At 43.8% G+C, this 22,614-nt stretch overlaps 1 protein-coding gene across 1 annotated transcript; it reads right to left on the bottom strand.

Annotated features, from left to right (window-relative positions):
• Positions 1-6,947: 6,947 nt before the first annotated feature.
• Positions 6,948-16,880, bottom strand: LOC140631475 (small ribosomal subunit protein uS8-like). The gene is made up of 2 exons (XM_072822846.1): positions 16,748-16,880; positions 6,948-7,607 (listed from the first exon to the last, which is right to left on the bottom strand). Exon 2 carries the CDS (start codon positions 7,544-7,546, stop codon positions 7,202-7,204), a length of 345 nt encoding a protein of 114 aa, XP_072678947.1. The 5' UTR covers positions 7,547-7,607; positions 16,748-16,880; the 3' UTR covers positions 6,948-7,201.
• Between the last annotated feature and the right edge of the window lie 5,734 nt (positions 16,881-22,614).

The following is a 22,614-nucleotide window of genomic DNA, read 5'->3' as shown; positions in this document are numbered from 1 at the left end:
ATTTAACATGAATGGCTTCTCAAAGCTCATTTTAAGTTGGTTGGTTGGAACTTGCATTATTTCCCTAAAGAAATACTATGGTTAGTGGTTAACTTCACCGGTCATGGTAATAATAATAGCAAAATTCATCTAAGCTCTAATGTAGCTAAAATAAAAGTATTTTCGAGAACCAGCCCGAGTCATTGGTTCTGGGTGGCAGATGTCATCTAGCTTAGGAGAAAGGAAGAAAAGAAGAGGATGTCCCTCATCCCATGTCCTGGGACAGGAACCACCCAGTCAGTGTGCAGAGAGAGAGGCATCCAGAGTGATGCCCAGGACAGAGGCTCAGCTGAACAGGTTGGTGAGAGGCAGAAGCAGATGGCCATCAGCATTGGGTCGATGACCTGGCCCAGCAGACTCCCATGGTTGCCAGTGGCTTAGAAAGGCTCAGACAAGAGGAATATATAAATGGCTGAGATGAAATCCAGGCATGAGGACTGGTAGTTGAGTTAGCATCTAAGAACTGACTTGGGGACCAGGGCAAATTCTGAAGCTAAGTTGAGTAACTAAAAGATGATCAAAATCCCACAGCAGGATTCAAACTAAGGATCAGCCAGGGCTGAGGATGGGGCGGAGGGGACAGTGGGTAGAGGGCACAGGGTAGAAGGAGCAAGGGCAGGAATCAAGATGGTTTGATTACAACATTTCCTTCCATGTGAAATCTTTTCCTTTCCTACTCTTTAAGAGAACTATGTTTTAAGCAACATTTTGAAATCAAAGACATTTGTCTTTGGCCTTCTGCATTTCTTGCCCTTCTGCCCTCCTCTCCACAGACTCTGGGTAATGGGATCCTTGTCTGAGCCACTCTCAGCTCCTCACTGCAGCAAATTACTCACATCTGCTTACCCTTGTGCTTAAACTATTTCTTCACTTCCTTGTATGCTAGAAGCTCCAGGCTCTCAGTACACATGAAATTACCATCCTGGTGGAAGAAAGGACTTAGACTGTGAAGGAAAACCCTTCCGGAAAGGTTTGCATTCTGAAAGGATGCTTGTTAGCCCAGAGAAATCTCTGACGGGTGAGTTCCAGGCCATGCAAAGTGAAGGCAGTGGAGTGGAGGGTGTGGAGAAGGGAGATGATGAAAGTTTTTAGGTAGGGAGAGTTGACCTATCTAAGAGTCTGTCTTTAGCTTTGCCCTTTTGAGTGGGTGCTGTTTGCCCAGCTTCCCTTCCTCCAATTCCAAGGCACAGGTTTCCGACAAGTGTTGGATTTTTACTGCATATCCCACTGCTATCATAGGGACTAGATTATACTGGAGAAGGGAGGACAAGGACATGAGGATAGCCATCACCTAAAATCTATGGAGTGCCTCCTCGGTACCCCTCGGGGCTGGACACTGTTCTAAGTATTCTATATGCACACCGAATGTTTTTCTTTATGCTATTGAAGACCTTAGAGTTGTCCGGTGGTTAAATTTTTATTTAAGCACTTCCGTTTTTTAAAAAGATTTTATTTATTTGTTTGTTTGTTTATTTTTGAGAGACACTGAGAGAGAGACAGAGACATAGGCAGAGGGACAAGCAGACTCCCTGTGGGGAGCCCAATGCAGGACTTGATCCCAGAACCCCAGAATCATAACCTGAGCCAAAGGCAGATGCTCAACCACTGAGCCACCCAGACATCCCATAAGCACTTCCTTTTAAAAGTATTTTTATTTTGTTTTATGGATGCCCATAATTTATTTCATCATCCCCCATTTTGGTATTTATGTTATTTCCAATTTTCATTATTTATTTATAAGAATGCTTCTTAGAGGGGCACTTGGGTGTCTCAGCCAGTTGAGCTTCCAACTCTTGGTTTCCACACAGGTCACGATCTTGGGGTCGTAAGATCGAGCCCTACTTCAGTCTCCACACTCAGCATGGAGTCTGCTTAAGACTTTCTCTGCCCCTCCCCACTGCTTGCTCCCTCTCTGTCTCTCCCTCAAAGGAATATTTTTTTTAAAAAAGAATGCTTCTTACATTTAACAAATTAACATTTAGAAACTTTGTTTACCCAGTTCTTATTTTGCCTTTTAACTTTATTATGTTGCATTCAGAAAGTTTTTTTTTTTTTTAAGTTTGTTTTTAATATCTTTTTCCTCTTACATTTTGACCCCCTTCACCCATTTTCGCCTCCCTGGCAACTGCCAATCTGTTCTTTGTATCAAGAACTGGTTTTATCTTTCTTTGTCTGACTCATTTCACTTAGTATAATGTCTTTGAGTTCCATTCAAGTTGTCACAAATGGCAAGATCTACTTTTCATGGCTGAATATTGTTCTGTTGTGTATACAGTTGACTCTGCATAGCAAGGATTTGTATTTTGCAGAACTACATGGGTCCACTTACATGTGGATTTTTTTTACAATACAGTACTTTAAGCATATTTTCTCTTCCTAATGAGTTTTGTTATAGCATTTTCTTTTCTCTAGCTTACTTTATTTTAAGAATATGGTGTATAATACACATAACATACAAAATATGTGTTCATCAACTCTTTGCTGTTAGTAAGTCTTCTGGTCAACAGTAGGCTATTAATAGTTCAGTTTTGGAGGAGTCAAGTGCTACACAGATTTTTGACTATACAGGGGGTTGATGTCCCTAACCCCTGCATTGTTCAAGGGTCAAATGTACATTTACATTCATATGTCAGTGGATATTTAGGTTCCTTCTGTATCTTGGCTGCTGCCTAAATGATGGGTCAGTGAACACAGAGGTGCAGATCTCTTTTCAAGTTAATGTTTTCATTTTCTTTGAATAGATACCCAGGAGTGAAATTACTGGATTGTATAGTAGTTCTATTTTTAATTTTTTGAGGAACCTCCATACTGTTTTCCATAGTGACTATACCAATTTACATTCCCACTAAGAGTGTACAAGGGTTCCTTTTTCTCCACATCCTCTTCAACACTTGTTGTTTCTTGTCTTTTTGATAATAGCCATTTTAACAGGTGTGAGGTGAGATCTCGCTGTGGTTTTGATTTGCATTTCTCTGATGATGAATAATGTTGAGCATCCTTTCATGTACTTATTGGCCATCTATAAGTGTTCTTTGGGAAAATGTCTAATCAGATCTTCTGCCCCTTTTAAAATCAGATTACATGGGTTTTTGGGGAGTTTTTCGTTTTGCGGTAAATTGTTTTGGTTTTGTTTTTTTGTCTTTTCCTATTGAGTAGTGTGAGTTCTTTTGAATATTGGCCCCTTATCAGCTACATGGTTTGCAAATATTTTCTCCTATCAGTAGGTTGCTTTTGCATTTCACTGATGGTTTCATTTGCTGTGCAGAAGTCTTTTAGTTTGATGTAGTCCCACTTGCTTATTTTTGTTTTTGTTTGATGTCAGATTCAAAAAATCATATGAAGAAGCTTATCACTTATGATTTCTTCCAAGAGTTTTATAGTTTCAGATCTTTGTCTTTATTTTAAGTAAGTTTCCTGTATAGTATAAGATAGCGATTTGAGTTACTTTTAAAATTTTTGCATATGGGTGTCCAGTTTTCCTAAGACTGTTTATTGAAGAGACTGTTTTTTCCTCATTGTATATTCCTAGCTCCCTTGTCCTAAATTAATTGACCATATATGCATGGGTTTATTGCTGAGCTCTCTATTCTGTTCCATTGATCTATGTATCTGTTTTTATGCTAATACCATGCTGTTTTAATGACTACATCTTTGTAACATAGTTTGAAATCAGGAAGGATAATGCCTCTAGTTTTGTTATCCTTTCTCAAGATTGCTTTGGCTATTGGTGTCTTTTGTGCTTCCATATAGATTTTAGGATTGTTTGTTCTATTTTTGTGAAAAAAAATGTTGTTTAAACTTTTTTTCCAGGGATTGCACTGAATCTGTAGATTATGTTAGGTAGTATGGACATTTTAAGACTACTGATTCTTCCAATCTTTAAGCACAGAATATTTTTCCAGTTATTTGTATTGCCTTCGATTTCTTTCGTTAATGTCATATACTTTTCAAAATAGAGGTCTTTCATCTTCTTGGTTAAATTTATTCCTCGGTATTTTATTCTTTTTGATGCAAATGTAAATGGGACAACTTTCTTCATTTCTCTTTCTGATAGTTTAATGTATAGAAATGCAACTGATTTTAGAGTATTGATTTTGTATCCTGCAACCTTACTGAATTTGCTTATGAGTGCTGTTTTCTGATGGACTCTTTAGAGTTTTCCATATAGTGTCATGTCATATCCAAAGATCGACAGTTTTACTTCTTCCTTTCCAATCCAGGTGCCTTTTATTTGTTTTTCTTGCTGAACTACTCTGGCTAGGATTTCCAATTATACGTTAAATACAAGTGGTGAAAGTGGGCATCCTTTTCTTGTTCCTGATTCAAGAGAAAACACTTGCAGCTTTTTACCACTGAGTATGATATTAACTGTGGGCTTGTCATCTATAGCCTTTATTGAAATATGTTTCTCCTACACCTGATTTGGCAAGAATTTTTGAATCATTGTTTAATTTTGTCAGATGCTTCTGAATCTATTGAGATGATCACATGATTTTTATCGCTCATTTTGCTAATGTGGTGTATCACATTGACTGATTTGGGAGATGTTGAACCATATTTGCACCCCTGGAAAAAATCCCCCTTGATGATAGTGTATGATCGTTTCAGTGTATGGTAGAATTAAATTTGCTAATGTTTTTTGAGGATTTTTGCATCTATGGTTATCAGGGATATTGGCCTGTAATTTTCTTCTCTGGTGGCATCCTTGTCTGGTTTTGGTATCAGCATATTGCTGGCCTCATAAAATGAATTTGGAAGGGTTCCCTCCTCTTCTATTTTTTGGAAGAGTTTGGGAAGGATTGGTATTAATTTTCTTTGAATGTTTGGTAGAATTCATCAGTGAAGCCATCTGGCCTGGAACTTTTATTTGTTGGGAGGTTTTTGATTACTAATTTAATCCCTTTACTAGTAATTGGCCTGCTCAGATTTTCTATTTCATCGTGATTCAGTCTTTGTAGAGTGTATGTTTCTAGGAATTCATCCCTTTCTCTAGGTTGTCCAATTTGTTGGCGTGTAACTGCTCATAATAGCTTCCTATGATTTTTTTTTGTATTTCCATTGCATCAGTAGTAAATCTGTTTCATTTCCTATTTTAAGTAGTTCAATGCCTAGCATCTTTTAAGCCTTAGTGTGAAAAAGGCACTGCTGTTTTCCCTCATATTACAGTGAGGAAACCAAGGCATAGAGATTAGGGAATTTGGACACAGCCATGTTCCTAAACCATGACAAGGCCAGGATTTGAACCCAGAATAGCTGTGTCAGGATTTGACCCAGAGCCTGCCCCTCTGATTATGGCTCTCTGATGCCTATACAACAGCTAGAGCCAAGGCGGCTCACAGCATGGTGCTGCATGGCTGGCAGCTTTTCTAGGCAGGACTCTCTGTGTTTTCTAGCCAAGGTAATCTGAAAGTTGAGAAATGAGGATAAAATAGAAGGGAGAATCAATGAAGAGAAAAGCAGGAAGAGAAGCAGTTGGCAGAAATGAGTGAGCTCAGATTTTAAGTTGTTAATTAAGTCAAAATGAGTTAAGTTAATTAAGTTAATAAGTTAAGCAGAAAGGTGAAAAGGGTGGGTCAGGGAATGGCCAAGCAGCCATTTCCACAGGCATAAGACAAGAATCTTAACTGGACAGAACCTGGAAGATGAAGTGGGAAAAGGCTTTGACATGTGGATGGGATTGACACCCTAACTTGTCTAGCGGCAGGAATGGGGTGCGGGTGAGGTACAAGGGAACAAAGATCTGAGGAGGAAGGCAAAATAGAGAGGGGGCAGGATCAAATGAGAAGCACACACCTCCCTGGAAAGGTAAGTTTTCTTCAAAGAGAAGAATCAGATGTTCATAGAAGCTGAGCATGCAAAGGAGTGGTTGTTATTACATGAACAATCACTCCTACAATGTAATTGTGCTCTGACCTCGCCAGGTGCCTGGCACTGTGTAAAGTATTTTATATGCATTATTCTAATTCTCAAAACCATTCAAGATAGAGGCTGATACTTCCAATGTACTGATGGAAGGAAGTAAGGCCCAGAATGTTTAAGTAACTTGCCCAAGGACATACAGTTAGGAAATTACAGAGTAGGAATCTGAAGTCAGGACTAGCTTGCTGCATTAGTTAGGGCACAGGCTAAGTAACAAAGATACCTAAAGAACAGTGTGTCACATAAGATGGAAGCTTCTTTCTTTCTCAGGTAACAGACTGGGGGGTCAGAGGCCCAGGAAAGTGGGTGGCTCTGCTGCACAATGCCCTTTCAGAGACCCAAGCTTCTGTCATACAGCTCTGTGATGTCTTTTGGTGCTGTCCCATCTGCGTGGTTGAAGCTGGATCCTTACAATATCCACGTCTTTACAGCGAAGATTACTATCTGAAGCAAGTAGCCTCATTGTGAATAAGATGACCTTTAACAAGATTGCTGTTGCTCATATTTATTTGCCCAGACTTGGTTATAATTTCACATCAGTCTGATAGGCAGGCCAGGAGATCTAGTTCAGTGGTCATGTGCCCAGATAAAACCAAGGGGCTCTAGAATTTAAGGAAAAAGACTTTGAAAGCTTTTGAGATTTTGGCTACATGATGTTGCTTCTGGTTTTACAGGTGAGTGACGGATCCCCAAGAGGCGTTGTGGTAAATAGCGTGGTGTTTGGGCTCGGGGTGACAAGAGGACCCTGACAGGACAGAGCTGTGGTTTTGCTGAGTGAAATGACCACCAGGTTTCTGTTATTGCTGGAAGGTATTTTTCCATGACTCAAAGAGGTGGCAGGGGGAGGTCCTTATTTTCTAGGAGATATTTGGCTCATAGAGAAGGTTTAAGGGACGACCTTGGTTGAAAATGGCAGAGGGAGACTCACATTCTTTAAGTACTAACATAACTCAGAATCACCATGAAAAAAAATGTAAGTACACAAAGTATAAGGAAAAAGATGTAAATTTACCTGTTATTTCACCACCCAGAGATAACCCTTGGTATATCTTTTTCCCAAAATTTCAATCATAGTAAACATACAATGTTGTATCTTGCTTTTCTCCTGCACAGGTATGGCCATGAGTGACCATTTTTTCTTTTTTTCTTTCTTTCTTATTTTTTTTCCATTGAGGCATTTTATTTGCACATATGAATTACATCCCTAGAAAACGTATCCCAGGATTTTCCCTCCTGTGTGTTTTCATCTTGCTTCTCTATGGTCCATGATGCCAGCTGAGGGTGTCAGTACAATGAAACCAAACTGATGGGATGGGAGCAAATTATTCTGCCATTTTTCTGGATCTTTCAGTTGTACATCAAATCTGGGGCTGATCACTCCACACTTGTTTAACCTGCCTGTGAGGTTCACAACAATTTTCCCAGCTCTGTGATCATCGATGATTTCAAAGTCGCCAATGTAACCATGTTTCATCCTCACAGTGAGAAATCGGACGATGACTTTGGAGCATGACCTGATAAGAACCTGGCGTTTGCCTCTCTTTTCAGCATTGTTAATGCTTTTGAGAGCAGCTGCCAGGACGTTCATGCGCACCGTTGTGGCAGCACGGAGAGATGGCGGAAAGAGGATGGGAGGGACATTTTTCTTTCTGAGGAAAAGAAAAGTTTCATCATCATAAAAAAAAAAAAAAAAAAAAAAGCATCATACTTGCTTGTTGACTACAGGGCAGGGCCTGAGCTGGGAAGGATAAAGAGCAGGGCAAACTGATGGGTGTGCACCATCCCTGACTGTGCTGCTCTCAATTCTCAGAGTTGTCATTTCCAAGATGTTCTTCTGTCTTTCTAGGACCTAGGAACCATTGCCTATTTAAGCCCACAAAAGAAATATAAACTAAAATGCCAGGGCTGAGAGGGGGCAGGACTGAATATCACCTGGTCCAACTCCTTATTCCTCAACCAAGGGAGGCTCAAGCAGGGTCTGCCCCCTGGGATCAAGAGGACAACTAGCAGGTAGTCTCTCCATGCCCATGCTCTGTCTACTTATAATCCACCCTCCCAGGAATAGGGATAGGAAAGCCCCACACCCTCTGAGCTGAGGGCAGCCCAATGGTAGGCCAACCCTAGTCTCTGTGCTCTCCTCCATCACCATGCAGCTGAGAGGGGCAAAGGCAGCCACCTCAGTGCTTCAGTCCAGACTGTGGTGGGTCCTGTCTTCATTCTTAGGCAGACAAGTGGTCCATGTCTTTCTATCTAGTACCTGGAACACCCCACAGCAACGTGGAATCACTTGCCTTAAAATCTCCTAGACAGTGGGATCAGCTTCCTTTCCAGGGGTAGGTTGGGTGGTCTCAGATTTGGAATGGCCCTAGATTTTGGTAGCTGAGAGCAGAGCATGGGGACATGTCTATCCTCACCCTTGCAGTCGTTGCCTAGGCCATGTTGAATCTTAGGACTGAACTCATCTATTTTCTTGACTGAGAACAAAATCCTTAAGCCACTCCTATTAGTATAATCCCTTTCCCAAATTCAGGCTCAGTGATGGGCTCAGGGTTCTCTTCAGTCTTTGGGTGCCTTCTGTGAAGATCTTAGCTCTCTCCAAAAAGATAGGGTGAGCTAGGGAGGAAGGAAGCACCTCCTTAGCCCCTAGAACTATTGCCAGCACTTGGGTGGTGCAGCCCTTTTCTGTGTCTCCTAACTGGAATGCTCATGGCTTCTTCTGAGTTGATAACAACGGCTAACATTAAAACAGTGCTTTCTATGTATATGAAGTCCTATAGTGCTGTCTGTCTGTCTAGGAGAGCACTAGTCAAGCACTTTGCATCTATTCAGTTCTCAATCTTCACAGCAAACTATGAGTTGGTTCCATTATGATTCCCACTACAGAAGATAGTCATTGTTAGATCCTACAGAGTCACTTGCCTACCTTACTTCTGACATAGAAGATCTAGGTCTATGGAGACAACAACAGCCTTTCATCTCCTATGGCTTTCGGTTGTGTTTAACCAGTAAGGAGAAGGGAGAGATGGAGAAAATGAGATTGTACAGTTGCTCCTGCAAGACGGCCCTGGCTGTGTGTCCTCCTAGACTGAGGACACCTGCTGCTTTCAGGGCTCTCTCTTCTTCTGGGCTCCCACTTCTCATCCTTTGCAGCCTAGGATGGTGGCAACTCCACCATTGCCAGCCCTGGGTTCCTGCACCAGCCCCTGGGGGTCCCGATAGTCTGCCCACAGGAATGAATTCCTTTGTAAATAGCCCCCTCCAATTATCCTAATTTAGGTGTGCCATCTGCTCCTGCTGGAACCCTGACTGATAAAGGCCCCATGATATTTGCGAATTTACTCAAGATCATAATACATCCAGGAAGGGGCAGAGCTGGGGTTTGAACCCAGGCAGTCTGTATCTGAAGTCCATGCTTTTAACCTCCACATTAAAATCTCTCAACAAAGAAAGCACTGGTCAGGAACTCAGGCTTGTGCTCTTCCACCAACCAGGTGTGCAGCTTTGAGCAAAAAATGCTTTGGCTTCCGTTGTTCAGCATAGAATGAGTCTGTTGCAGCTCCTTTCAGCTCTAACATGCTATAGTTTCTGATTCCCCACTCTCTCTCAGACCTGTGTTTCCCAGAGTCCTTCTCTGCTGTTAGTTGTTACTATGAAAGCTTACATTTAACTACTAAAAACAACTGAGAACACAATTTGTAGGGGCAATGTTGCACTAAATGAAGTTGTACTCTGTTATAAAAGGTGTTCTGCCTCAGGAAATCTCTCCTTCCTCATTATAGTGCAAATATGGGTCCCATCTTGCTCCTCTTGTTTATTTATTTTCCTTCTCTCTGAACTCCATTTAATTAAATAACATAACAACAAAAAAGCTTTATTCATGGTAAATCGCTGCAGTCTTCATTCAAAAAATGCTGATCATGCCAAAAGCTAGCAGGCTTCTTGTTACTGCAGCTTAGCAAACCTTGCGCTCTTTTTTATAAGCATCAAGTGACTGAATGCCAGCCATGGAAATTAAGGACTGGATTTGATTAAAGAGGTGGTGAACAACCTGGACCAAATGCAAGTTGGTTTTGGCTACTAGGTCAAAGATTTTGGTGACTGAAGACCACCTAGGGACAGTTTCATTTTTTAATCCCCCTGGGAGTTGGGCAGGGAGAGTCTGAGCAGAGCGAGAGAGGCTGCAAAGGACAGAAAGGGATACAGAGGCAGGTTGTAGAGACTGTGGGGATCTGGCATGGGGGATGGGGAATGCAAATTGGGGAGATTATGTAGACACAACCGTCTCAAAACAGGATGGCTCCCAAGTAACCCAGCCCCCATACCCATCCCAATACTAAGATAAAGGAAGGCTGAGGAACACTAGATTTGATAGCATTTATTCAAAATGAAAAATATCAGAGTCTTAGTGGACCACAAGTTCACAGAGGTGGTGATTCTTCAAGACAAAGTCTAAACATTTTAAATTTTCACCTGAAGTTGCATGGCTTGGGCAAATCCAGGACTCAGACTAGGACCTGTTTACTGTAAAACCCATTCTCATTTCTTTTACTATTCTCTCTGCTTTTCTGTGTGTTTTAAGTATTCTATAATAAATCATAAAGAAAAGAAAAACCAAAAAGGATCATCAAGAAATCTCTAGATCAACCGGATTGGAGATTTCCTCATTCCATATAACACACTGGGTGACCTTGCCAACTTGTGAACAAGTTTTGAGAGTCCCATCTAAAAGGGACTTATCTGCTCCCCAATCAGTAGAGCTGTCAACCATCAAACATTGTGGAATGTTTGGGAACATTGGGAATCCAAGAGCCAAAAAAAAAAAGACTCTGGCAAAGTCCATTCTCCGGGTGTCCTCACATCATCCCTATAGCATCCCAGCAAGACGGTAGTCAGTTTGAGGTAGGATTTTCTCTTTTCCTAGGCTTGTTCAATAACCAGAGGAGGTAAACTCACAAGACCCAGGCATATTGGGTGTTTTCTCCTGCTCAGCACAATCAGCCCCATTTGCCTGACTGCAGTGAGGTGTCAACACTGTAGCATCACCAGGGATGAGTCTGCCTAGGGCTGGCAAGTGGCCCACTGAGCCTCTGCCCTGCATGCCTGGCATGTGGGAGAGAGGGAGATGTGCCTGTGACTGCCAGCCCGCATTGCCTCCACGGGGCGGGCAGCCACAGCAGGGTGCTTAATCGTGCTGACTCTGGGTCACAGAGACCTAGGACTAAGTCCACCTTAACCAGCTCTGGGTGAGTTGTGGAACCCCTTGAAGCGTTTGGTTTTCTTATCTGTAAAATGAAAATAATAATAGCGCCTGTTCCATGGCTCAAGAGGAGTACTGGAGGTGACACAACAGAGCATTAGCAGGGAGCCTGGGGCATGAGGAATGGGAGTTTTTATGCATACAGAGCTCAAGTGTCCATTCTTCCTGCCTCCCTGGTGGGTGGGGGGGTAGGCTGTGGGTGTTCTTCCCACAGGGTCTTCCACTTTAGGGATGCTCCAGCCAACTCCCAGCAGCCAGCATCGGCATCTCTTGGCCTGAGGACCTTTTCTGTAGCCACAGAAGGTCAGTTTGCCCCTAGATAAGGCAGGACTGGAACAGTCCTGAAACCCTGCACCTAAATACTGCAGCACCTCCTCCACCTGCCATATTCTTATTTATTGGGTCTCTCAGGCATATCGCTCATGTGGACCACAGACCTCACATCTTTCTCCTCCTGCCTGTTTGGTGGCTGCCACTGTGTGCCATCAACAGCTACTTTGCACAGCTGTAACCAGTGCTACAGCAGGCACAAAAGAACCCCTCCCCAAGCTCGGAAGCCTAGGAGGTACCTGCTGTGGTCCTGGAGGCAAAAGCTTCCCTGCAGTCACCCATGGTGGTAGCTGGCTGCTAACACACCCTTTATTTGTCCCTCTGTCTCCCAAATAAACCACTTGCACTCAAACTCTTGCCTTGGGGTCAGACTGGGGAGTCCAAACTAAGACAGTTGGTATTAGAAGGCCCTGGCAATAGATCCTAGGTTTTGGGTCATTTGTTAGTTGGCAAAAAGGACATGGTTCTTGGAGTGGTGTGGGGAGGGATACCCCCAGCTTGCTGTAGCACCACAGTCAGGAAGACTCTCTTTTCCTGTGAATACCTGTGCTACGTGCTGGTTATCAAGCAACTGCAGCCCAGCCTAGTAACCTGTCACGTGCCGGGAGTAGATGGATCTTCCAGACCCTGCCTGTGATGCTGCAGCTGGGACTCTCAACATTACATTTCCACTCTGCCAGCTGCTCTTAGCTAGGCTCTGGGAGGTCATGGGATGCTAGAGGGAAACTGAGGGCTGGATGAGGAAGAAGGGACTTGCTCTTTCCTGCTTGCTTCCCATCACTGCCAGGGTCACTCAGCAATGATTCTTCTTTCTGGAGGTGAACCTGGTTCCAATAGCAACAGCTGCTTCCAGTTAATGATTTTTCCCATAACCAGTTTAATGTCATCCCCTTGGACACACCAGTACCAGCCAGTTGGTGTCCCCTACTCAGAAAAACTCTTCCCTAGTCTTATCTTCTTAGTTGCTTCCTGCAATTACTACCTCTGTTGGCCATACCATAGTGAAGGTGGCCAACAGTTCTGGTTTGCCTGGGACTGAAGAGTTTCCCAGAATTCAGGACATTCAGTATTGACATTAGCATAGTTCTGGGCAAACCGAGATGATTGGTATTAATGTTCCCTTCTTACCTGTCCAGCTTCTTAATACCTGTTTTGAAGTTCTCTATATTAAATTTTCTGTGTAAAAATAATTGGTATGGTTTATAACTTCTGATCAAAGCCTGACTGGTACCAAATGCAATGCAGGTGCCAGAAAGTACACTGGTTTGCCCAGTATCACTAGCATTTGGGTAGTGGCAGCCATGGTGGAGATTACTGGGAATTGTTAGGTGTATAAATGCACTGAAAGAAAATAATAGCAGACCCAGGTCAGCCAACCATTGAATTGGAACCAGAAGGTCTCTGTGGTAGCATGGAAAAGGACTGTCACCTGTTGGGCCCAAGTGGCACATCCTGCTATGAACATGCTTTGGATCTGATAAAAGTGTGGCAATGTCTGAATTTATGGCCATGGCAAGTATCCTATGCCAAAGTCTAGGGCTCAATAAGGAAGAGCCAGAACCAAGGACCTGGAATGGGACATCTGGGCAGATGTGCTCAAGAACCTTCAATACTTAGATTTCCTGGCCCTCTCTGGCCTTGCAGAAGAGGCCCACCCCTCCTTCTGGAGGACAGCAGCTTCCCCTTGCCCCAAAGTGATTGGGGTCTCACCTAAGGCAGGGGCCTTATAAGATGATGCTTGCCTTCTCAAGACTTCCTCCCCCAGCCCTCACAGCATCTGGGCCAGAAGTTGGCAAACTTTTTCTGTAAAAGGACAAATAGCAAATATCTTAGGCTTTGCAGGCCATACAACCTATGTCCTAACTCCTGCACTGTATCACAAAAGCAGCCTCACTAATATGTAGATGAATGGGTATGGCTGGATTTCTAACAACACTTTACTTACAAAAACAGGCTGCATTTGACCTATGGGCCATAGTTTGCCAATCCCTGTTGTAGACCAATAATTAGGGCTAGCATATCTCAGCATGGCAAATGAGAGAAGTGCTTTCCTTCTTCAGAAGGGGCCGCAGAACTCAGCCAAGTTGTACCCATGTGATTCCAAAGGTCCCATTTGGGAATGAATCTTGAGATTACTGACATAGGAGCAAAATATAAGACTAGAAAAGGGAGATTTTTATTGACATCTGGGCACTCTCCCATGATTCAGGATTTAGCATCCTCGTGAGGACACCTAGAGCCACCCCTAATCTGCTGCTGAGAGAATGCCCTGCAGTGTGGTTATAAAGATGGCCTCAACCAAATGAGATATTAATGCCAGAACTCCCTTGGTAGCAGAAGGAGTGGAAGGCTCAGGGAGGCAGGCATACAAAAATAGATTTATTATGTAAAGTCAGAGTCTATACCAATTAGCCAGACTGTGGGAAAGCCCAAACTCTTCACTAGTAAGATAAGGAATATGACAGTGAGGGGGTCACCAGCATTGTTGAGAAGCTCCTGGTGACCATCCCTTCTGAGCTGCTGTGGATCTGGGCTCCCCTGTGTCATTGGGAAGGACAGCCTTCAAGAAGAGCACAGTACAGTTGGCAGGGCTTAACCATCAAAGGCAAAGCAGACAAATGACTATAACAGCAGAAAGGTTGCAAGGACAGCCTAGACCCTAATAGACTACAGTGTTCCTAGTGGTAAGATTGCAGCATGCTTGCTTGAGCTGTGTAACCAAAGATGAAGAGCAGGTGAGCCAAAGACTGGTGTCAGCTGCTGCAATGGAAATCCATGATCTTTTGCCCAGTTTCCAGACCTGAACCAGTTGTCAAACCCAGAGCTCATTATCGAAGGGGAGCCTGGGTGTCCTTGAGGGATGACCTTGCAATGTCACAGCAGGCATACACAGTACTGATTATTCCCTTCATCTGTCACCAGAAGGACCTCTGGCTATTTCTCTTGAGGAAAAGAAATGACTTAGATCTTCGAAGAGCTACGGATTCAAGATGTGAGCTAAAACCGATACCACAAGACCCAAAATGCCATCACAACCCTCCTGCTGATGTGGGGGAACTTCTGGCTCCAAATACATCTCATAGTGAGTTCAATGGATTCACACGTCACCCAGTGTTCATTTCCTTGGTCCTTGAGTTTATAATTGGAATGAGCTAGAAGAGCACTCTTATGGAGTAAGAGCCACAATGCTAAGAAAAACCAAGTATAAACTTGAAACTTCCCTATTCTGGCTAAGATAGGAAATCAGAAATAATGTCTCATTCTGGGTTAGAACATCACCTCAAAAACTCAACAAAGGCAGAGGGCTACTTCATTGCCCTGGGATGTCATTTCTCTGGTGAATTCAAGAACAGTTGTCATTTTGTATTTTATCTGGCATTTTAAAAAATGTGAGTATAGTTGCCACACAGTGTTACATCAGTTTCAGGTGTACAACACAGTGATTCAGCACCTCTGTAGGTTATGCTGTGATCATCGCAAGTGTAGCTCCCAACCTTCACCACATGGCACTATTACTTAGCACAGTCTTACTCTTACCAAAGAAGTGCAACTCTTACTAGCTCTCTACATTCTACAGAGAAGTAGAAATCAATCTAAAATTTTTAACAGAAATGTTAAAGAATCTTAAAAATGTGGTCCTAATTACAAACTGAATTGCTGAACTCTGCTTCAAACATTTAAAATTGGATTTAGGGATCCCTGGGTGGCGCAGCGGTTTGGCGCCTGCCTTTGGCCCGGGGCGCGATCCTGGAGACCCAGGATCGAATCCCACGTCGGGCTCCCAGCATGAAGCCTGCTTCTCCCTCTGCCTGTGTCTCTGCCTCTCTGTCTCTCTCTGTGTGACTATCATGAATAAATAAATAAAATCTTAAAAATAAAATAAAATAAAATTGGATTTATAAGCTACATTTTTTCCTTTGTAAGATACTTCCCTTATCTAATAGATAAACCAGTTTTCCAGGGTCTGTAGGTGATTTTCAAAAGTCTAATGAATTATAATTATAAACAAGATGAATCTCAGTCCTTTTAAATGTTCTTACACTCTATAAATTTAGTAAATTTCAAAGTAAAAATCACACATTTAAATCACTTGGTTTCAATATGAAATCACAAAGCTGGTGTATTACTTGCATAAGCCAAAATTTCCTAAGTACTATGAGAACTTAAATACTAAATATGTATTGAATACATATGTTAAGAATTGTGAAAAGTCTGAAATTTTAGCCTACTTTCAAAATAACTGGTTTGGTGGATGCCGGCAAAAGAAACGAGATTTCTGAGTCAGAGACAAAGGACTTAGTTACTCATAGCAATAGCAGCCAGAGTATGAGCATTTACACTAGTCCCCAAGTCCCAATCCCCTAGGGTGGCATGAAAAGGGCCAAGTGACACCTGCACACACAATAGGTTATAGGAGGAGAGCCCTGGGCTTAGGGCACCCAAATCTTTTCTGATGGACAGTAAGTCTGCTTTACTTTTACTGTGGAAGATGGCAGTATCTTCATTGTACTGGACAGTAAACAAAGCCTGCCCCTTGTTCTGGGGGAACATTGTCTCTGTTTCCATAGCAGTCACCACTCATCTTTGAAAAGATAGTCCAGAAGAAAGGCAGTCATGCATCTGCTCACAAGATGTGCAGAAATATGAGAAACCCATGGAAAATGATCTCTCAACACCTTGACCACAAAATAGTCTCACAAGGGGTTGATTCTCAAGCATTTCTAAATTTAAATCTAGGTCTTTCTGTGATTGAAAGATGTTTCCCTACTAGGGGATCAACTCCAAACGACTTTTGGGTTATTTTCTCATACAATTTTTGTGGTTGCCTCTCAGTTAACTGAGGAGTTTTTAATGCCCAGTAGATCCCTGGACGGAATATGGCCTGGGTTCTCGTTGGTGATCCTGGCTTTATGGTCACTGCACCAATATTCTCCAAACAGGGTGGTCTCCCCATGTGCTTCTCCTACACTTGCATTTTACATGACCTCATTCAGCAGACTTGTCACAGAAGTGTCAGCCCTCCAGCAGGCCAACGCCCCCTCTGGTTGGGTTTAGTACACCTATTTACATCTTTATTCTTTTCATGCTCTTCCTATCTTTTAGATCACAGACCTCAAAGATATGTCCGACTTCACAGTCTCACTGCTTAACAAGAGCATTCTGCTGAGTTCTTTGACAGGCTAGGAAAGGGTATCTTCTCACCTGATTGATTCTCTCTTTCCTGTTCTAGAAGGCTGGGCAGACGGAAAGAGCAAATCTTCCTGTGGAGGTCCCTCTGAGACCTAACAGTTAAGGCCACAGCCCCTTGCTATGGCCAGGGGTTCCACCCTTCCCAGAAGAGCTTGAGGCACCTGCCTGGAGCTCCGCCTCCAACTGCTCTAAGGGTCAGGGAAAGCACCCCCCACCAACAAGGGCCACTTCCGGGGTGGGGGCGGGGCTGAGCCCAGCAAGGCCAGGAGCCTCCCCAGCACCTGAGCACTCACCTGTACGGCACAGAGGGACAGCTTTGACGACACCCGACACCCAGGAGCCAGCGTGCAAATTCTGCCTTCCAGTCACCATCAGATCATTAATCTCCTAGAACAGAAGCTGTGTACTAATTGCTTGAATAATGGGAAATGGGTCAGAGAGAAGGGCCTCTGTGGTGGAATGGAGCTGACTTTTTCTAAGTACATAGTTTTGATAGGAATGTGAGAAGGAATTACAGCCCTAAGGCAGCCTCTGGTTTGCCCAGCTTGAAACAACTAAGGTTTCTCCCCGTTTCAAATTCTAAATTAATTATAGCCTAAGTGTAGTATCGCCTTCAGCCTTCATCGTCCATTCAGTTTGAAGGCCGTTTCCAGCCACAGAGCCTCCTGGATCCCCCAAGCAGCAGCAGTCTGCCTCTATTCTGCTCTCCCAGAGTTAAACTTGAGCTGGTATCTCATTTCCCTCTCCTAATAGCAAAGTAAAGTGCAAAGAGAAGGAGCCTCTGTTGGTGGCAGGGTGCCCTCTTGGCATAGATTATGGAGAGATGGGGGCTGACAGGGTCTTGCATCCCCTGGGGAGCAGCAGGAGAAGGGGCAGCCCAAGCTGGGCTCTTGAAGGAAGGACTTCATCTGAGCCTGGACACCAGAACGTGTTGACCAGCCCTGAGAAGTTTGCTTGTGTTCACAGTTATTTCTTTGCGGGAACTGTTACGTGTGCTTTAGGACCATCCTTGCTGCAACAAGGGCCCCAGGATTCTCAGAGACTGGTACCATTGATGAGGAGCCAGGAGACCCGAGTTCTACTCCCGAGTCCACCACTCACCGCCATCATCACTGAACAAGTCACTCAATTTGTTATCTAACTCATAAGCGAGTATAGTTGCACCTGCCATGCCATATCCCAGGGTTATTGCTGGTTATTGTTATTTAATCAAATTAAATAATGGAATGCTAGATCTGAATGCACTCTGTGAAGTACTGTCTTCCTGATTCTAAATGAGTCCAAAGGGCCCACATCTGCTCTTAGGACAGGACAGAGCTGTCCTGACTCACTCAGACTGAGAACAAGCTACTCCGGTTCCTGGTTTGAGTCCATACCCAAGAGACAGAAAGATTGGCCATGATGCCCCACCTGGAGGGATCTCGGGATGTGGCTCTGAGCTAGAAGAAGAGGGAGGACCTGCCCTGACCTCCTGTGGGAACGCAGGTGAGCCACTCCAGTAGCCAGGTTTATAAAGGGATAGAGAGCAAAGAAAAGAGCAGAGCTCGTTCTTAGGAAGCAAGAAAAAGAGCAGCAAAGGACTGAGTGATATGGGGTGGGCTCTGTCCTCAAGCCAGATCCAGAATCCCGGCACTTGTTCCACCTGCTGCCTTGCACACCCATCACTGCAGAGGCTCCTCGGGCCTCCCTGCTTCTGCCTGAAGGCGGGCAGAATCAGATTGGGCTACACGTCCCCAAGCCCTCAGCAGCTCTGGAGTCCACTTGGAGGGACAGCCCAGTTTCCCAGGAAGCCCACAAGCTCCCCCTGCTCAGACCCCATTTCCCACCGCTCTCCCAGCCACCCTGGCCATCTGGGCTTCCAGCCTGCACCAACTGCCGTTCTGCCTGCATCCCTCTTTCCGTGGTTCCTCTGTTGATTCCTGGTGATTCGTCTCACCTCACTTCGTCCAAGTATCGCTTTCACAGGAGGCTTCGCCCCCACCCTAGCAGAACCCCTGAGACCTCTTACTGTGGGTTGTGGTTCCCACAGCCCTTATCACCTTCAATACCATGTAACTTATTTCTTACACTTATTATTTATTTTGCCTCCTCCCTCTTCCCACCAGAAAATAAACCCTAGGGGTACAGAACATAAACCCTGCCTCTTTTCACCCATGTATCCCAGGCACCTAGAGCATCAAATATTAAAAAATATTTGCAGGAAAATGGGTAATTCTTTGGGAGGAAAGGGAGGAGACCATCTTAAGAAAGAGGAAGAATTTAGCAATGTCAACACTTCCAAATCCTTCAGAGTGTTCAAGGTGAGAGCAGGGATTTGGGGCAAATACATTCTGAAGAGAGCACTGTCCATAGTTTGTCTGGACCAGAAACAGAGTATCATCCAGGAACACAAGAGGAAGGCATGAGACTTACATGCAGGGAAAGCAATTCATTCGAGCAACACGGCGGGGAAGGTGTAGATAGTTTGGATGCTAACCTGAGGGAGACACCAAATCAAGGAAAGAAATGTTCTCTGTTGTTTTAATTAAGACACTATTTTCCGGTTCCCAAAATAATGTGCCATTTTAGAAGGATTTGGAAATTGTAGAAAAGCTAGAGACAGAAATGAAATTGTCACCCAATGCCACCACCCAGATGAACCCACAGCTAAATGGACCTTGTGCTTGTTCTATAGCAAGTGTTTGGGTCAGTTCTGTTGCTTGTAAGACTGTTTCCACAAAAATGTGGTAGCCACACATGATACTGCTACTTTGTATGCACATGTCTGTTTTGTAACTTTGTCTTCATTTCAAGTTGTAAAAGGAATTTTTCTCCATGCCTTTATATATTTTTGTCTGATGTAATTTTTAGTGGTGGCAAATGATTTTATTCAACAAAGTATATAGCCAATTCTCTCTTTGGATATTTACATTTTATCCATTTCTTCACTATTACAAGCAACACTGCAATAAGCGTGACTTTTCTTTTCCTTTCCTTTTCTCTTTTTTGAAAAATTCCATAGAAAAGAAGTTGAAAAAATAAGAAAAAATGAAGATAATTCATGGAAAAATGTCCTGAGGAATCTGGATCAGATGAAATGAAGGGCAAAGGAGTATATAGGACTTAACTTTGGGGGGCCGGCCGGCCACCACCTAAATAGCCTTGGCCACTGAGCAGTGGCCAGGGAAGAGATGTGGGAGAAGGGTGTGGAGAGCAGCTTAAGACCTCAACAACATTTAAGATATATAAGAACCAAATGCAAAGTATGGCCCTTGTTTGAATTCTGTCTCAAGCAACACAGTTGTAAAACACATCTTAGGGCGACAATGAGGGAAATTTGAATGTAGAGTAGTATTAGATGTTCCCAAGGAATCACTGTTAGTTTTGTTTGCTGTAGTATGATATTATCACCATGTCAGCCTATGTCTTTATACTTTAGAGTCTTGTACCAAAGTATTTAGAGTAAATGTGACATGTGCATCTTCATAATATTTCAGCAAGGAAAAAGTGAGCAAACAAGTATGAAAAATGTTAACAGATAGAGCTAGGTCATGCACATATGGGGACTCATTTTAATACTGTAGCTGCTTTTATACATATTTGAAAATTTTCATAATAAAATGTTAAAAAGACACGTGGAAGATTAACCATGACATGTTAGGGAGGTCATCGTTCCTCAGAAACTGGCTCATAGGAAGAGAGAGGTGATAGAGATTTTCAGGTGCAGGATATTTGAGGAAACTCCAGTTGAGTAGCCCAACTATCACTTAGACAGAGAAGTGGAAGTGCAGAGAAGAGGCAGGGGAATTGCCCTGAAGGAAATGGAGATTTAATGTAACTTCTACAGGTAGGGTGCTATCGAGTGTCGCCTCACAGAGGTGAGTGATGGTGCCAAGGCCCAGGTAAATCACGAGTGTGGGACAGCTGTATCAGTAGTTTTGTGGTTTTCGCTAGCAAAATTTGCCAGCCTTGGAGCAGGGTGGGAAAAAGTGGGAATGGAGGCTGGCAAATTGAGATGTCCAAAGAGCAAACGTGGTAAGGGAGGGATTCTGTGGTTTTGAGGTTCCATTTATGAATCACAACGGAATCACTTTGTAGAGATTGCTGGATGCCTGGAGGAGTTCTCCTCTGCTGGAGGATTTGGGGAGGGGGGCATTCTGAGGTGGCTGAGGCTGGTCAGGATTGTGTCTGCACTCATGTGGGGGTGGGGGTGTGCGGGGTGGGCATCTGTGGGTAGTTTCAAGTACCTCTCATACTGAAACAAGCTGAGTCTGATGCCTTTCAAATCCTGTTGGACCAGCCTTTCTTTCCAAGGGTTGAAAGGCCCAACATTAATCTAACAAATATTTAGTGAACACTGTATTCTAAGCTATACCTCGGCAGCATCACCTTTGTGGGTTGTTCCAGGTTAAAAAGAAAGACAGGCTTAGGACTGTCCATCACAACACATTTCTTACTATCAAGATTATACTGTAGTAGAGCTGTATTTGTATTTATCTTCAATATTTATAGACTTCTCTGAAACCTGATAAAAGTGTCTAATTTTTTTCTCCTCAGAAAAAAAACAATGTACAGATGCCTATATGCGAGAATCTGCATAAAAGTTTAGGAAATGTGTAAACTCCCAGAAGCCAGCTGGTGGACCCAGCACTCTCTGTGGTAGAGATTTTCACAGATGTGTTGGGCGAAGAGACAAAGAAGTGATAGGCTTGTCCCAGAGACTGAGAAAGCCTCTAGAAGTGTCAGCTGAGCCAGGCCTTGGAGAATGGTCAGGACTTACATCCTTGAGCCACTGGGGGCCCAAGCCCATGGCCAGGAACCCAATGAAGGAGCTGGAGGCAGGAGAGCCGCCGAGTCTGACTGGCCTCTCCATGCCTGCATCCCTGTCGCCCCTTCACTGACAGCTTCGAGCTGGGGCCTGGCTGCACTCCCTGACACGATGCAGGTAAATGATGTGAGGACGGCCGGGCTCTGGAGGCCCTCGGAGTCCCTGACGGAAGTGCATGGTTCTAATAATCTGGCCAGATCTCCTGGCAGAGAGAAGACGTGCCTAGGACACGGCAGTAGAAGTGTCTCTCTGTGGGAGGGGTCCCTGCTGTTTAAGCACATCTGTTTTGATTTGGTTCTCAGGCTGTGGATTCATTTAACAGATGTGGCCTTTCAGTGGGTTCAGCTTTTTATTTCCCCATCAGGCACCAATTTAGGGAGGCTCGGCTGATTCTCTGCGCCTGTTTGGCTTTGAGGAATGGAAAATGTGGTTCTTTCAACACCCCTCCCTTCAGCAGGTGGCTTGGGGATGGGGGCAGGGGTGGCTACAGCTTCAAGAATAGCTGCTGGTCTTTTCCCATCTCTGTTCCTCTTTCTCATTACTCCACTGACAGCCTCAGGCCCCTGGGGAGGAGTGAAATGTTAGAACAATTGAGTTTCTCTGCTTCAGGCCCATCAGCATCCAATAAGCCAGTTACTCCATCGTCTGGCTGTACTTCAGCCTCTGTAGGATGAGCTGCTGGCAGCAGGGACTATGGGACAGAACTAGTCATGTGAAAGATTGAAATCAGCTGTCAGATATTTCTTTCTTCTCAGCAAGTCCTGAATGTGTGTGCACAGCACACACTCAAGTACACATAGTCCAAAAGTTTGACTTCTGATCTTCCTATTTTGTTATGTTTTTAATTGACATACTTTATTTCTTTATTATTAGTATTAGTATTAGTATTAGTATTAGTATTAGTATTAGTATTAGAGGGGGAAGTGAGGGGCAGAGGCAGAGGGAGAGAGAGAATCTTAGGCAGGCTTTATGCTCAGTGCTGTGCCCAATGCAGGCTCCAACTCATGACCCTGAGATCATGACCTAAGCTGAAATCGAAAGTCTGATGCTTAACTGACTGAGCTATTCGGGC

The sequence above is a fragment of the Canis lupus genome, chromosome 4 (genome assembly GCF_048164855.1).
Source record: "Canis lupus baileyi chromosome 4, mCanLup2.hap1, whole genome shotgun sequence".
NCBI classification, from domain to species: domain Eukaryota; kingdom Metazoa; phylum Chordata; class Mammalia; order Carnivora; family Canidae; genus Canis; species Canis lupus.
The sequence above is the reverse complement of the archived record's forward strand: the minus strand, read 5'-3'. Positions and strand labels throughout refer to the sequence as shown.